We start from the raw sequence: 14,630 nt of genomic DNA, 5'->3' as shown, positions 1-14,630 counted from the left end.
ATGTGTTGCTGCCTTGTTTGTCAGATAAATCTTTCCACAGCTGCCTCTGGGAGCTGTTTTTCAGTTGCGTTTCTTTTGTTTTCAGCAATAAACCATTTCTGGACTGTAGGGAGATAGTTACCCAGACTCGGATTGGTGATAGGGCTTTGCCCATCCTGCAGTCACTGCTCACTGGCTGGCTGAGCCACGCTCAGCACAGTAATAACACAACCAGGAGATATGTATGCCCAGAGACTCCATCCCACGGTGGGCAGGGAGGCAGCCTGGGAATTCCCAGGCACTCTTCACAGCTGCTGCAATCCTGCAGGGTTTGTTCCAAAGCAACACTTATTGCATAATCAGGAAGAAAATTGATCAACCTACCAAGGAAACCCAGTTTAAGTTTTTCTGCACAACATAGCTGTGATAGGAGAGTGGTGACTCTTAGCAAAAGAAAGGCAAAAGAAACAGGCTTTGGAGAAGAAGCTGGTGTGTTAATCTCATTTGGCAAGGACAAGAATTTGAAGAGATAAAGCCACCTGGCAGGTGTTGAAGTGCTGGCAGGAGGAGGGAAGGGGAAAGGGAGGCAAAGCAGCTAATGGGGGAGAAAAACCTGCAGAGTCATTATCTCTGATCAAATATCCCGGGCTGCACAAAACATTCGATAGGTCAGCTCTGCTTTAGAAACTTGCGCCACTAAGAAGTACTCTGAAGTGACAGATCTGTGGTCCGCCGAGATCAGACAATCCTGTCAAGAGAGTGCCCTCTGCTGTACGTAATGGCCAAACGCATGCCATCGCAACGGACTGCTTTTCTGCAGGCTGTCAAGGTGGGTGATGTCTGCTATAATTTCAGCTTCTAAACAGCTTTACTTTTCTCAGTTACTTATAAATAGGTATGGACTGAGTTTACACCTAGAGGAGCAGAGACCTTGGAAAGGGACATCTGTGTGTGTCTGAAAACTGTGGCTGTAATCTATCCATGTTCTAGCTGCGCATTACATTTATAACAGTGTGGTTTCAGAAAGAACAGAGAGCTTAAAATCCTTACTAGAACTATTCCGGAAGTTTCATCTCTACAAATAATAGTAAAAATTCTATAATGTGTTTATGCTGCAGTACATGCAGAGACATGTATACCCACTGTGTTCATTATTAGGAAGTAACAGCTGTAGTCATTCTTCTCTTTCACATTTAGAGTCCTGGAGGCTTCATGGAAAAGGCTTGGGAATGTTTCTTACACTTTCAGGAGTTCTGTTCAATATTGGTTTAGTAATTACTGGAAGTAAGGAACCTACCATCACCTTTGTTGGGAAATTGTTTCATGTCTTCATTTTTTCTGCTCTTTAGAAATCATGGTTTCCATTTCTAGTGATTTCTTCTTGCTGTTGAAGAGCTGTTGTTACTCAGATACAGAGCTAACATCTGGACCCTTGTTGCATCTGACACCAGGTATGTCTTCAAATGAGTGTAAATCTCATTAGCTTGTTTTCTAACATCAGATGTTCAGATGTTCTTAATTTGCATTCACCCCATGCACCTATCCTGCATGTACTGTCTGTCCAGTCAGCAAGACTTCCTGCTCCTAACAGTGTTGTATGCTACTTAACCCAACCAATCAATACTGACAATGCTGAGAAGCAGGAAAGAAATAACAGGTAGAGTAATTCTGAGGGCCTTCTAACTACTGCTACATAAAAAGCATCCTTTTCTGCCTGACATGTTGGGTTAGTTTTCATCTTCTTCAAAGGCTTCACAGATCAAGCTAGGACCTTCCAAGACCAGGCCTAGAGCAGAGTTTGGTACCACACTGAGACTGATGGGGAAGGGGAAACCTGAAGGTAAATTTGGTGTTGAGAAATGCTGATTTTGCGTATTTCTATGTTCCTTATAGAAATAACTGTGTTGCTGGCATCACAACTTTTTGAAAGGGTGCAAAGGTAGAATACAGAACCCCTGGGTTTTCACTAGTTTAAAATGCCTGCAGAAACTGGGGAGAGGCAAATCTGCTCTGGGGTTGTTCAGTATGTAAGACACAAAAGCTCATGGAATGTTTTATTTATCTGGTAAAATGGTGCACAAGGAATTTTTGTGACTTTCATTTTTCCCCTGTAAAATAAACATCTTTAGGAAAGAAGTCCAGGTCTGAACAAGAGTGGGAAAAGTTAAACACGGCTGGGCCGCCTTTTATAATAAAACAGCACAAAATCCAATCACAAAGAGTAGGTGGAAGATGATATCTGCAAGAGAAACACAGACTAAATGTGAGTAGCTCCTTATCAGCTGTCCTTCACTATTCTCTTCCCACTCCCATCAATGTCACTGCATGCCCCCAATGTGGCACTATCACCATATGGAGTTTTAATGAATAGGCTTTGAAAAGCCTTTTTCAAACCCTCTGCAAATAGAAATGTTTTCAGACATCTCTGTGAACCCAGCGAAACATGCTCGTTCCTTTTGGGGAAGAGGGTGTGAAAATAAGAGAAAGTAATGTTCAGTATTGGAAGCTATTGGTATTTTATTGTCCAGAGTGATAGATGTGCCAAAAGGAGGAAAACAAAGTGTGTAATGTTGATAAATTAAGTTTGCTATTGAAATATTTCCTTTTTGGTCAAATTTAGTAGATTGTTCAGCTCTTTCATTGAGCTATGAGGTTTATGTTGACAGATTCACTCAAAGTCCATATTTGGGACTGATAATTTCATTGTCATACTCTGCTACTTACCAGAGAGTGTGTAAAATCTGGATAAAGCTTTGCCTGTATAAAATAATGGAAAGAGATAACATTGGGATAGCATGTTTAAAAAAGGGCAAAGGGCATCAGTGTGCTTTGTAAAAGCAGAACAGATAACATTGGCCAGATTTTGAAATGCTGGATATTTCATCCTCTTGGATTTACTGTCTGAAATTATAAAAAGATCCTCACTTCTTTTATCTTCTAAAATTGAAGAGGTTTTATTGGTGCAACATAATGAACTGTAATAATGCTGCTCTACATGTATTTGTGATTTTTAGATTGGCTTTCAGTTTGATGTGGATGTAGTTGATAGACTAGTATAAAGGGCTCTAGTGGGAACGTGATGTAGGCATTCCTTGTTCCAAGGACCTGTTTCAAAGGATGTGCTGGTTCTGCAGAATTAAACCAGCTCAGGGAGAAATTCCTGGTGCCTCCAAGAGGCAACAGTTAAAGGAAACAGGCATTGTTTTATAATGGGGAAACCTAGTGGCAGTTCAATTTGTGTATCAGGAGGGATAGACATGAAGGGTTAACCTACCAGAGCTATGGGCATGCTGTAATACCAGCTCACCATGTAAAAAATGCCTTTCCTGCTGCTCCTAAGCCTGACCTCTCTCCCACTCATGTACAACCTACCAGAGCTTGTCTGGGCTGTTGCTGAGGTCAAATCCAGGTGAGCAGAGTTTACATTGCTAACTTAGTGTTTAAGTGGTTTGGCCATTGATCATTAATGCCAAATGGGTGCCTTTACTCACTTTGAGCTCTGCTGGAACCCGGAGGGGACCAACTTCTGTTCAAGACTCCTGCTGCCACAGGGGCAAACGCTCTGGCAGAGGGCTTCTGCTCCCTCTGCTTGCCCCTATGCTACAGCCACAAGTGGCTCCCAACCACATTGCTTCCCAAAGGGAGAAACATCCCAGAAACCCAGTCACTTACTGCGTACAGTGATCTCTGCCATTAAAACACCTCCGGTCTCTTCCATACGCTGCTTTCGTTTGTCGCATGTCTCAAGAGATCAGAGAGAAAGCCACGTATACCAAAAAATACTGCAAATAATTAAAAAATCCAAACCCAATTCTCATGTTCCCAACCAAGGAAATGAAATCTGTATCAATATTGCTGCATATTTCTAGAGATTTCTCTTTTCCTCCCTTGTAATTATTGTGTTTTTCTGATGGAGAGATGTGAGGAGAGTCTTTACAGTGCATTTTCTGAGGATTTTGGTGTACCACAGCCATTACAGTGACTGTCAGTTGTGAGATGGTAGGAAGGAGCCCAGATGGGTGCCTGCTTGCTAATCACATGTCCTCCTGGACTACCCTTTCTACCCTGCCTTCAACAAAACTCTTGTTAAGAAGGAAGTGGGGAGCTGAACTCCATCTGTTTAACCAGTGACCTCTGTGAAAGCTTCTGTTGTTGTTTATTGCTAACTGCTGCCCATTGGGTAGAAATAAGAACCACTAAAGCCTTCCATACAAATCATCTCATGTCCAGCACTAATGATGCTTGTCACAGCTGACAAGGTCTGTATTGGAGGCAGTGCTCTACAGATTAAAGGTCCTTGTCTGTCCCTTGACCTTTGCAGATCCCCAGCTGTGGGCATTTTCTTTTTACAAACCCAGCATGTGGTAATTCTTGTTATGAGTTGCTTGTAAGCATAGACCCCAGCTTGGTTCAGCCTTAATTGCAGCAGGCCACCAGCTCCATTTTTTAGCTGGAAATGGACTCAAGGGATGTTAGCCTGATTGAGCAATTATCCTGTGCTGGAGGATGAGGAGGGAATTCCACCCCGTGTCTGAAGGGATGAGGTAGATGCGTGTCAGTACCATCAGAAAAGCAGATATGGAGGACTGGTTTTGTGTTCTCTTTTAACTCTGGTTTGTGGCTGGATGAAAAATGAAAGAAATCTTTAAGGACAAACAAAAATCTAAGCCCAGAGGTTTTGGGGTTTTGCCCTTGAAACTTAGAATTTCCAACAATGCATATTTGTCACTCCAGCAAGTTTTGCACAAATCTGTTTCCCCCACTTGGCAGAGGGTGGGTAATAAACTGCTATCTTAATTTGACTCCTGGACTGAGAAAATGTTTTGAAAGAAAAGTTGGTTTCATGAGGAGTGATGCTTTTTCTTCTCCAGCAAGAAACACTTGTTGCTGAAATGACAATATGTCAAGGAGCATTGTAGGTTTTCATTTCAGGTTAAGTAAAATTCAACTTCACTTTATAGCAATGACACATTTATTGCTTGAGAGAAAGAATAGTGAAGCTCTGACTTAGCGAAGGAGGAAGAGAGAAGTCTTTAAAGAAATACACTTCCATAACCCTTGCACCAGCGCTCACCTGCCCGCACTAAATAACACTCCTGTATAGCATCCCCACCTCATTCCCATCTAAGCACATAAGAACCTGTTTTTCAACCTCAGTTCCCACTCCAGTGACAACTTCATGTATTTCATGCACAGCTGCAAAGCAGTAACTTACTGCAGGATAGCAAAGAGGACTTTCCCTGCCGATTTCAAGGTTTTGTTTGACTAGCAGAGGTCTTTGAGCCAGGTTCAGCCGCTGCCCCCAGGGTACCCTCAGCGCCAAGATATTTGGTAAAATGGAAAAAGTTCTACTTTCTCCCTTTTTTTCAGGCTCATGTTTAACTGCAGCTGTTTGTCAGATGGGACTGTAGCCTGGGATGTTGACAAGACCTGAGGTTTTCAGTAGCTATCACATTTCTCAATGTGTTTAAACAAGTTGCTCGGTGTTGACCCGTATGGCATGACAGGGGTCGGGGTGCACAGCTGGCCACTCAGTTTCATGCATTGTGGTGGCTCCATCTACTGAAGCCTTGGTGCTAGCCTTGCACCTGATGTACCCTCAGGAAGGTCTTGACATTCTCTGTCTAAATTTAGCACTGTTGTGATTCTTACCACCGGGCAGGAGAACTTCTCACTGTCACAGATGTGTGTCTCGCAGTGCAGCCAGACCTTGGACAGCTTGGGGATGTTACGGAAGCGGAAAGCATTGAACTGGAATGTTGCTCGGCTTGTTTTCCCATTCTCATGCACCAGTATGGAGCTGTCTGTGGCACACCTGTGTTGTATATGGAGAAGCAGTGTCAGAGCCTTCATGGTTTCAGAGAAACATCTGAGGTTCCTCATTAATGAATTTCTCCTGCTATGGGCAAGCTTCTCTTTTGCCACTCATCCCCCAGCTTTATGTTATCCTTAGGGCTGGGCTAGGGCTTCCCTGGGTCCCACTTGCACCTACCCTTTGGTGATCAGAGGCCAATGGATCTGGTAGAAATACTCTGAGGAGGGAGTTGCCCAGCAGTTGTTGAGAACCACTTTGAACCTGGGGAGATAAAAACCCCAGATTAGCAAGGAATGTCCTGATTGTCAGTTTATTAATTACTACTCCTTCCCTTGCTCACCTGTCACTTAAGCCCTTAGCTTCCACTCCAGAAAATATGTCAGAACCAATTTCTGATGTTTCAACGATGAAAGGGGCTTCTTTTATACTTGAAAACTTGGCATTCTTTGAAAGACAAAGGAAAGGCATTATACGTTACTAGTAACACGCAAAGCAAGGGCATAAGGAAACTTCAGACAGCTCTGGAGAGGTGGTCTCCAGAAGTCTGGGTTCTCCCTACCTGCAAGCTCCAAACTCTACATCTAGTCGTAGGACTAATGCAAGCCTAAAATGGTGTTTAAAATCCTTTTGTTAATGTTTGGATTATAATTTGATGCTATTTGGGTTGTGGTATGTGTTATATCAAACCATGGGTAGGTAGTGAGGTTGCTGCTGCTTCTGGTACACCAGGGGTGGTGGGAGAAGTGGGAGAAAGACTGGAGATAAGTGTATGAAATAGGAATAGGGTTGGGAGACAGCCATGTATCAGAGAAAAGGAATTAAGACAAACAGAAAATAGCTGACCATACATAAAAGTTCATCACTCTGTGATAAAAACTCGTGGTGGCTAGCATGGTGGGAGCTGAGGGGACACAAGTGTCCAGAAAGAGCTTTGCCCGTTATAGTCATTCCTCCACTAAAAAGCCAGATGGCTCAAAGAAGTGCAGTGTGTGTTACTTGGGTGAAAAAGTTTGGTTATAGATACACTGAGGTACCTACCTTAAGTCCTGCTGCTTTTTATTGCATAAGATCACAATGAAGCTAGTACCAAAACTACATGAAGAGCAATATGTTTAGTCGCAGCATTGGTTTACTTAGTTAAATCTACACAGCAGGGTTCAGGAATGTGTAGTTCTGGAGCTGTTGGACTATTGTTCCCTGCTGTGCTTGCTCAGTTACTTGGCACTGATTTTCTTACATACCTTTCCTGCCTACACAGCGAGGTGCTCTGAGGCACTACATTATTCCCACTGCAACATCTGATAGACTGGATGCACTGAAGTCAAGTCTCAAGGCTGTGTTTAGATCAGTGTTCCGTGGCTGTAAAGTATCCTAAGAAATTCTCATTTAACCAAAGATTTCTCTCAAAGGAGAGAACTTGCAGAAATACTGTCACAAAACTCTTACAGTCCTTGCTCTAGAATGAGTTGAACCTAGTATAGTGCTTCTTCTATCAAGGTAGTCCACTGCATTGTTTTAAGGTACTATCTTGCTCTTCACAACAGGTTTCAGTCTTGAAGATTTGATTTCTGTTTAGGCTCCAGCCCCTCATGCTGCATCACAGCCCTTTGCTATTAATGGTGTGTTACAGATTAAAGGGCAGGTGTGGTGGAAGCGTTTCCACTGGGTTACACTGTAGTTTGGGTGCTGCTCCTGGATGTGGAAATGGGCATCCGAAGTATAGCCCGCTGGAGGCAGGGGGCAGTGTCAGGCAGCAGCAGAGATGAATAGCGAGGCAAAATGAATCTTTTATTTCCATTTTTCCAGAAAGAAAAGAAATATTTCATTGAAATGAACCTTTTCTCCCCAGTGAAAATGTGAACAAAATAACAAAGGAATAGTATATCAGCTTTCTGAGCTTGTTCTGTACTTGTGCTCCATGGGAAAATGGACTAGTACAGTTCAGTCACTGCTTCCTTGACTCCTGGGAGCCCCATGGCCATTAGAACAAAACAGTCATCTGGCAAAATATTAAAGTACCAGAGATCCATTGCTCACTGTTCGTCATTTGTTTTTGCAGCCATTCTGTCAGGCGTTGACAGGAGCAGTGTGGTACCTCCTGGTTCCCTGCTGGTATGTACTACCGGTGCGCCATATATCAGAATTAAAGACCACATGGGCTTTTATGTGGCACCCAACCCTGACAAAATGTTCAGTGATCAATTGGTGCCCAAAATGTAGGCAAAAGGGGAGAGATTTCCATCTGTCTGTCTGTGGTAAATAGCCCTTCTTCCTGGACTATAAATTTAACAGAGTATGTTACTAGTTGTGCTGCTTCTAGCTGTGCTAAAACAGAGAGGCTGTTCTGGTGCTCTTGACTGTGCTTTGGTTGGAAAAATGATTCCAGCATCAGGGGCTGGTTGCTCTGGCAGCTCAGCAGAATCATGGGGAGGAGAAGGATGTTTCCAAACATTGGCCTGATACGCAGGAACAATATTTTATTGGAAACAAAATTCCAGCATGACTTTAAGATCTCTGGGGAACACAAAATATCTGTCAGGTGAGAGAGGACAAGGAAACAAACTGCAAGAGAAATGCATGGGGTTTTGCTGTGCTGATAGAGAGTATGTGATACCAGCGGTGCCTGTAGATGCATGCTGATCTTTGAGTGGGGCTACAAACAAGCTTTGCTCTTCCTTATAAAACTTGTTGGCATGTTAGAAATGTATTTCTCAGCAGAAAAATCTGTCTGATGTGGAGGAATTAAAAGAACAGCTGGCATGTGTTTGCTCTGGTCAGTTTTACTATATCCCTGTAAATCAGCAGAAACAAGGACCCCTGTAATTATCTGTTCCAGCCTAGTAATGTGCTCCATGACACGTAAAAGTCAGTATCAGCAGCCTCTTTTTCCAGCACATAGACCGACGCCTGTGGAAGATGAGGGCGAAAAGCTGGGTGGCAAAGAGCACTTACAGAGTAGAAGTTGAGGGACAACTGACTTTCAAATGAGCCGGAGCTCCCATTCTTCACATGGATGGTGGCCACCCTGGGGACATAAAGTTTCTGTATGAGTGAGGTGTGGTGTCACCCTGAAGAAAGGGTGAGGCGCACTCACAGGAGAGGACATACCTTTGATCAAAGGCAGCCTGGTTCACCAGGTAGTTGGCGTTGTATGTGCAGGTGAATGAGTAATTCACAGGCTGGCTCTTCACAATTACTGAGGAGTCATTGGAGATGATGGAGTTGTAGAAGTGATAAACAGGATTCTTGAACTGTGGATAGCGCGACAGAGAAATGTAGGCAGAACTAAGTCTTTAAGGCATCAGCTTCATGCTTTGAAACACTCTACCTTTGAAACACTCTATCTGGTGACTTCCCCAAGGAAACATGGTTTTGTAGCTCTTTATATGCTGTGCTGCCTATACATATGCCTTAATATATGTATGTTCTGTGTAATACAGGTCTAAGTGGGTTGCTAACATACTAACTACTATTACTAAGGCTGTAAGTATTTTGCCTGTAGATTCAAAGCAAAAGTGTTTGATTCTTCCTTCTCCCTGATACTGCAGTTTGCCTCCTCCTTCCATCAATACTTAAAGCCTACTCAAAGCGGAAGCAAACAGGACTCTTAAGTGAGTCCAGCTGATTTCTGAGTCCAGCTTAGAAATGTGCATCTTGATAGTCTTACCTCTGACTGTGTCCCACAGTATGATTTGTTTTTAGGTGACAAGTCTGGGATTGTGAATTGGTAATACCCTGAATCGTGGATTCCATTGTAGCAAATGCCTCCAAGTGCGAGCTGATTAACCTCCCATCCGTAAGGACACTCCGGAATTTTGGTAATGATGGTTCTAGGATAGCAGTATACCAGAATTACATCTGAAAGGAAAATATGCCTAGAGTGATATTCAGCAGTGTTTTTCTTTCAAATAGATGAGTCTGCATATCTGCTTCCCATTGGGATTAAGCATCCATGAGCAGAGGTGTGTGCTGAAAGGTCCCCTAATGTGAGCAACTTTTGTTACACAAAATTGACCTTTGGATTGTTAAATTCTGTCCTTTTTGGATGCGTTTGGCCTTTGCCTTCTAATCAGTGCAGAACTTCTGTAAATTTTGTACCTTTCTGGAATAGCTGATTGAGGAACAGAGACTCTGCTGAGGAATCTGACTTGAAAAATGGTTGCACAGATTAGTTTAGGCTGCAGAGCTGGCTTCTGTAATGCTACAGACCCTATAAAAATAATATTAGTGAAGTCGTTTGCTAGGTAGATCTGCACCTTTCTGTAGTGGTGTTAGATCTAGGCCATGACAGATATTCTGCCCTTTCTCTCCTTGCACTGGCATTGCAGCACCAGCGCAAAATGGACTTTTACAATTCTCAAGTTAAAAGCTGAGATCTAGAAAAGAACCGAAAAGCCTAGCCCTGTTAATGGCAATAATAAATGCATTGAAAAGCCTAGCTCTGTTACTAGCAATATTAAATGAATTGAAATCCTAGCCCCGTTAACAGTGATGGCTGATAGCATTGCAACATATTTCCAAACATGGTGATTACTAATAGAACCATGAAAATTGAACATCGTAACTTATAGCAGAATTGGATGTTTTTCAAAGAGAGTCATGCAGTGTGAATTTGAATGTCTGATGGGAATTAAAAGGGCAAATACTGGCTAACCATTAGTGACCTGAAAACTGAGAAAGACTTCCAATTACTACAGTTACAAAAAAGATACCCTGCCTGGAATTAACCAATTATTTCTTTTAAAGCCTTTCAAAGTCTCATTTTTATCATAAAAGCCTCATTTTGCAGCCTTTCTATGTCTGTTAGGGAATGCTCAGGGAAGGACAACTAGGGACCTCATCAACTTGCTCCTTTAGGTCAACAAACTTCAGCACACGCAGGCTGGTTCTGCTTGAGTTGATGGCTGCATCTGCAACACTGGTGACTTTACAGCTATAAAAATCCCTGCAGTTCAGAGAAATTACTTGTGCAAATGAAGGTACCTAAATAAATGACCAGAGGGCCAAATATTTCAGATATACCATGAAATTACTGACAGTAGTCTGATACCAGTCATGCACATACAAAGCAAAAACTCTATATTGAGCCATATTCTGCCACATTTCTAAAGCACATTTCTTAATTGTAGTAAATTCTATATTACAGGTCTTGCACGAGATCATTTGTGTTTCTAGGCAGAAATCAGTGTGCAATTAAAGCCTTAACTTCAATGTGCTTTTTTCTCATTTACTACAGCAGTGTGGTTCAGCAGTTCAGACCAGCACATTCATTCACCACTAGCCATCAGATCGCAGTCAGTGGGACTAAAGCCCAGCTTGTGCATAAAAGATCTGCTGCATCTAGTCTGTGCTATTGAAGATAATTTCTAATTGTTGCTGGTTTCTTTGCCAGTTTATGACTGAATTTTTCTTCTGATTAACTTAATTGCACTATAATTATTGCAGAGTTAAGCATTCTGTTAAGCAATTCTCTGTGGGCTAGGACTTTAATGGTACATGCTTTACTATGCTAGCTAAAAGCAGATCAATAAAAGAAATGTACGGATTAGCTCTCCAGAATCAACAGCTTAACTTTCTGAAGAAAAACATTTCCACTTTTAAATAGAAAAAAAAAAAAACAAAACCCAATCCTTTGGCAGCTTAATTTACAAGAGAAGATCATAGGAGACAAGTTATTTTACCTGCTTTATTTGGACTGCAAGGCCCTGCAAGAGCTTGAGCCAGGATGACCAGCAGATAAATAGTAAGAGTCAACATTTCTTGCAATGATCTGAGGACACAGGGAATAAAAGCTGAAATTGTTTCCAAAATTGGAAATAAAAATAATACATTGACTGCAGACCTGAAGCTGCAGCTACTCTTAAACATGCTCTTGCAGAGAGGAACAAATAACATTAGTGATAGTCTGTCGCCCAACATAATTGTATCTACAGGATTAATGCTTCCAAGACCGTTATTAGTGCTGTGACAATTTTACTATTTCAGTTTAGTGGCGGCTTTTGATTATTCTAGCTTTTATTTGTTCTTGTAAAGAGATGAAACCCAAAGAGTTAAAATAACCGAATGAAACTGAAACTATGGGAGCTGACAAAGAAAGAATAGAAATTACTAGAAGAAATATGATGCAATAACACACATATTGTGCTTATAAATTAAATGCTGACACTCTTCTCTTTGGTGATGGCTATCTTGATGTATATAACCTTAAGATCATGTAGCTCGGTTTTGGTAAATAATACATTTTCTCCTTGACTGCTAAATGCTGAGGGTTTAGGAAAACATACACACCAGTAAGTTACATTCCACTTCAGGCCTTAAACCCACAAGCTGTTCCCACAGGCAGAAAGAAGCATGTACAGCCTGTGGAACTGGGATGTGAGCTCTCATGTCTTCCTTTGTAGACACTCTTCGGTGTCTGTCCTTACATACACATCGCTAAGCAGACTGTCAGAAGTAACAAATGTCATTTAGGCAAAGAAAAAAACTCTTCCTGATTAAGTATTTCCAACAAAACAAAAATCAGTTTCAACATTTTCACTCAGCCTCTATTTAAAGAAATGTATTTAAGAAAAAGCTCATACAATACATTTGTATGATGAATGATAATCCTAGGCATTATATAAGAAATTAAATATTATACGTACGAGGCAAGAAGAGGCTAAGTATTTCAGATTTTCATCCCGGTCTTGTTCTAATAACTGCGCGCTCAGCTCTTCCCAAGATGTCCCCTTTCAAATGAACCCAGCTGGTGTTATCTTCTCTTTATATAAACAATCTTGTAAAAGGAGCCCATCTCTGGGTTAAATCTCAACCTGCCAGTATTGTCTGGTGTGGCAGGAAAAAAAAAAAAAGAGTTATAGAAAAGCAGTTCTTTTCCCCTAGATGGGACTGTCCTGCTCCTGCTTGATTTTTAGAAGTCTTTCTATGGTGACTTTTTTTAGGTCTTGAAAGCAGTTGAACAGAAACCTGCTGAAGGTTTATAACTTACACAACATCTTTGGTTTACAAGTTAATTAGGAAAATGTAGAATTTCTGTAGAGGTGAAGCCACAGCTGCCTTCTAGAATTCAGTGGAAAGGTATTCGTAGGAATTAGATGCTTGTCTTGAATGGCTTATTAACAATGTCAACCTCTTGTGCCATGCAAATGGACAACAGTAATTTCAACAGATTACATTTGGGGTTGTTTTGGGGTTTTTTACTTATTTTTTCTAAAAGTAAACAGGCATGTAATCTGAGTTCATGTAGGATATTCCATAAATCTGAGTATTATACTGTATAACTATAGTACCCAATACTAACTGCATACAAGACTATGTAACATACATTAAATATTGCAATACAGAATGTGTAAAATTCACCGTTGCACATAAAACTGAAACAAATTTGCTCTTCACATGACCATCAGTCATGTGGTTGCTGTATGACGGTCTTGGACAGCTGGTAAGATATTCTGGTGACCTACTACATCCTGCTTGTGTTAGCTTTTAGTGATAGGCCCAGAAAAAGGACTTGGTTACGCTGCTGCTATTTTACATGCCCACTTAAAAAACTTGAGTTGTAAACAGTCTTGACAGACAAACTGGCACAGGCTCAACTTTGGGCATGTGTGTATCCACCCAGATTCAGGTGGTGTTGAGCTACTTATGCTTTGATACCTGTTTGGAGTCACAAAACACAGAGGATCTCACTGACCTTGCCTGTGGGACCCCGTCCTGTGGGGCTCCTCAGAGATGGTTTTGGTGTCTCCTTCTGTGGAGAGACTCATTCTGCCTCGTCTGTGGCAGGGGTTTGGTGTGGGTCTGCCTTCTCTCAAGCATGTAGGGGTTATGCAGTGGTAAAGCAGTTCTCTGGAGTTTTTGAAGGAGGAATGCATGGGGTGGAAGAACACAGTGGCCTTGACCTTAACCTGAAATGCTAGACAGTGAGTTTTCAGCTCTCCTGTGGGTGAGATTTATGGATGTACTTTCAAGAAAGCATTCACTACAAAGAGTATCTCAAGCCAGGTGACATTAGCAAAGCATGGCTATGACTACACCATGCACTGGTAGTAGTAAGGGATGCTAGTGATCTCCCAGAGATGATGGTATGCAGATGAATCTACAATGAAAATGTTTATACGTAATTAGGGTGACTTCTGCTTCTTGCAAACTGATCAAAAGCCCTAAGGAAAGGTTGAAAAGCCTACAAATTTCTGTGTTTATTTTCAAATAATAAGCCTGATCCTAGACCTGAAGCTTCATAATTTGCAATACAGAGCACATAATAGGTTACTCTCACTACTCTTGTGAGCTAAGTCCTGCAAGCCATCACATTCTGATTTCAATGAGATTAGTTAAAGTTGTACCCACAGATAAAATCCTTTGGTCAGGGTTTGTTATTTTAATTAAATTAAAGAATAATCCACCAAACAGGAACCAAAGCTCATAACTGACTTGGTGTGACTGAATTAGGTATTAACCTCAATAGAAATCCTAAAATAAGGAAGATTTAACTCTAGATATCTCTGGTTTTAGCCTCAACCCTAAATCCTGAAAGCATGGAGGCCCGGATTTGATTTCCTAAAACCAACTCTGAATATATACTGTGTGTATTCACTGAATATACACTGTATGTATATTCACTTATTTTTGTCTTTTTGTGTGTGTGTATTTGGTCTGGAACTAGAACCCAGGGTCTTGTGAGACATTATAACCCTCCCTGTTATCAAGCGTATATATATGGCAGAAACAAGGAGGGGCTTGCAGGAGAAAGGTTGTGACTCTGGGCATGAGAAAGGCCTTATGACCCTGTACAAACTGATTTTTCAAGCTCAAGGGATCAGATTCAGCCCTGGGG

The 14,630-nt window shown here is 41.6% G+C and overlaps 1 protein-coding gene across 1 annotated transcript; it reads right to left on the bottom strand.

The window, feature by feature from the left end:
- Positions 1 to 2,026: 2,026 nt before the first annotated feature.
- On the bottom strand, positions 2,027 to 12,569 carry TECTB (tectorin beta). The gene is made up of 11 exons (XM_065672948.1): positions 12,439 to 12,569; positions 11,476 to 11,564; positions 9,462 to 9,652; positions 8,903 to 9,045; positions 8,747 to 8,819; positions 6,135 to 6,238; positions 5,972 to 6,055; positions 5,632 to 5,794; positions 3,652 to 3,721; positions 2,704 to 2,736; positions 2,027 to 2,218 (listed from the first exon to the last, which is right to left on the bottom strand). Exons 2-11 carry the CDS (start codon positions 11,549 to 11,551, stop codon positions 2,166 to 2,168), a joined length of 990 nt encoding a protein of 329 aa, XP_065529020.1. The 5' UTR covers positions 11,552 to 11,564; positions 12,439 to 12,569; the 3' UTR covers positions 2,027 to 2,165.
- Between the last annotated feature and the right edge of the window lie 2,061 nt (positions 12,570 to 14,630).

Source organism: Lathamus discolor, chromosome 3 (genome assembly GCF_037157495.1).
Source record: "Lathamus discolor isolate bLatDis1 chromosome 3, bLatDis1.hap1, whole genome shotgun sequence".
NCBI lineage: Eukaryota > Metazoa > Chordata > Aves > Psittaciformes > Psittacidae > Lathamus > Lathamus discolor.
The sequence above is the reverse complement of the archived record's forward strand: the minus strand, read 5'-3'. Positions and strand labels throughout refer to the sequence as shown.

Excerpts from the sequence above, each read along its gene's own strand:
- TECTB (XM_065672948.1), bottom strand. The coding sequence starts at position 11,551 with ATGTTGACTCTTACTATTTATCTGCTGGTCATCCTGGCTCAAGCTCTT. Across the intron at positions 9,653-11,475 it reads TTGCAGTCCAAATAAAGCAG|ATGTAATTCTGGTATACTGC; the intron begins GTAAAATAACTT and ends TTTTCCTTTCAG. Across the intron at positions 8,820-8,902 it reads CAGGCTGCCTTTGATCAAAG|GGTGGCCACCATCCATGTGA; the intron begins GTATGTCCTCTC and ends TTATGTCCCCAG.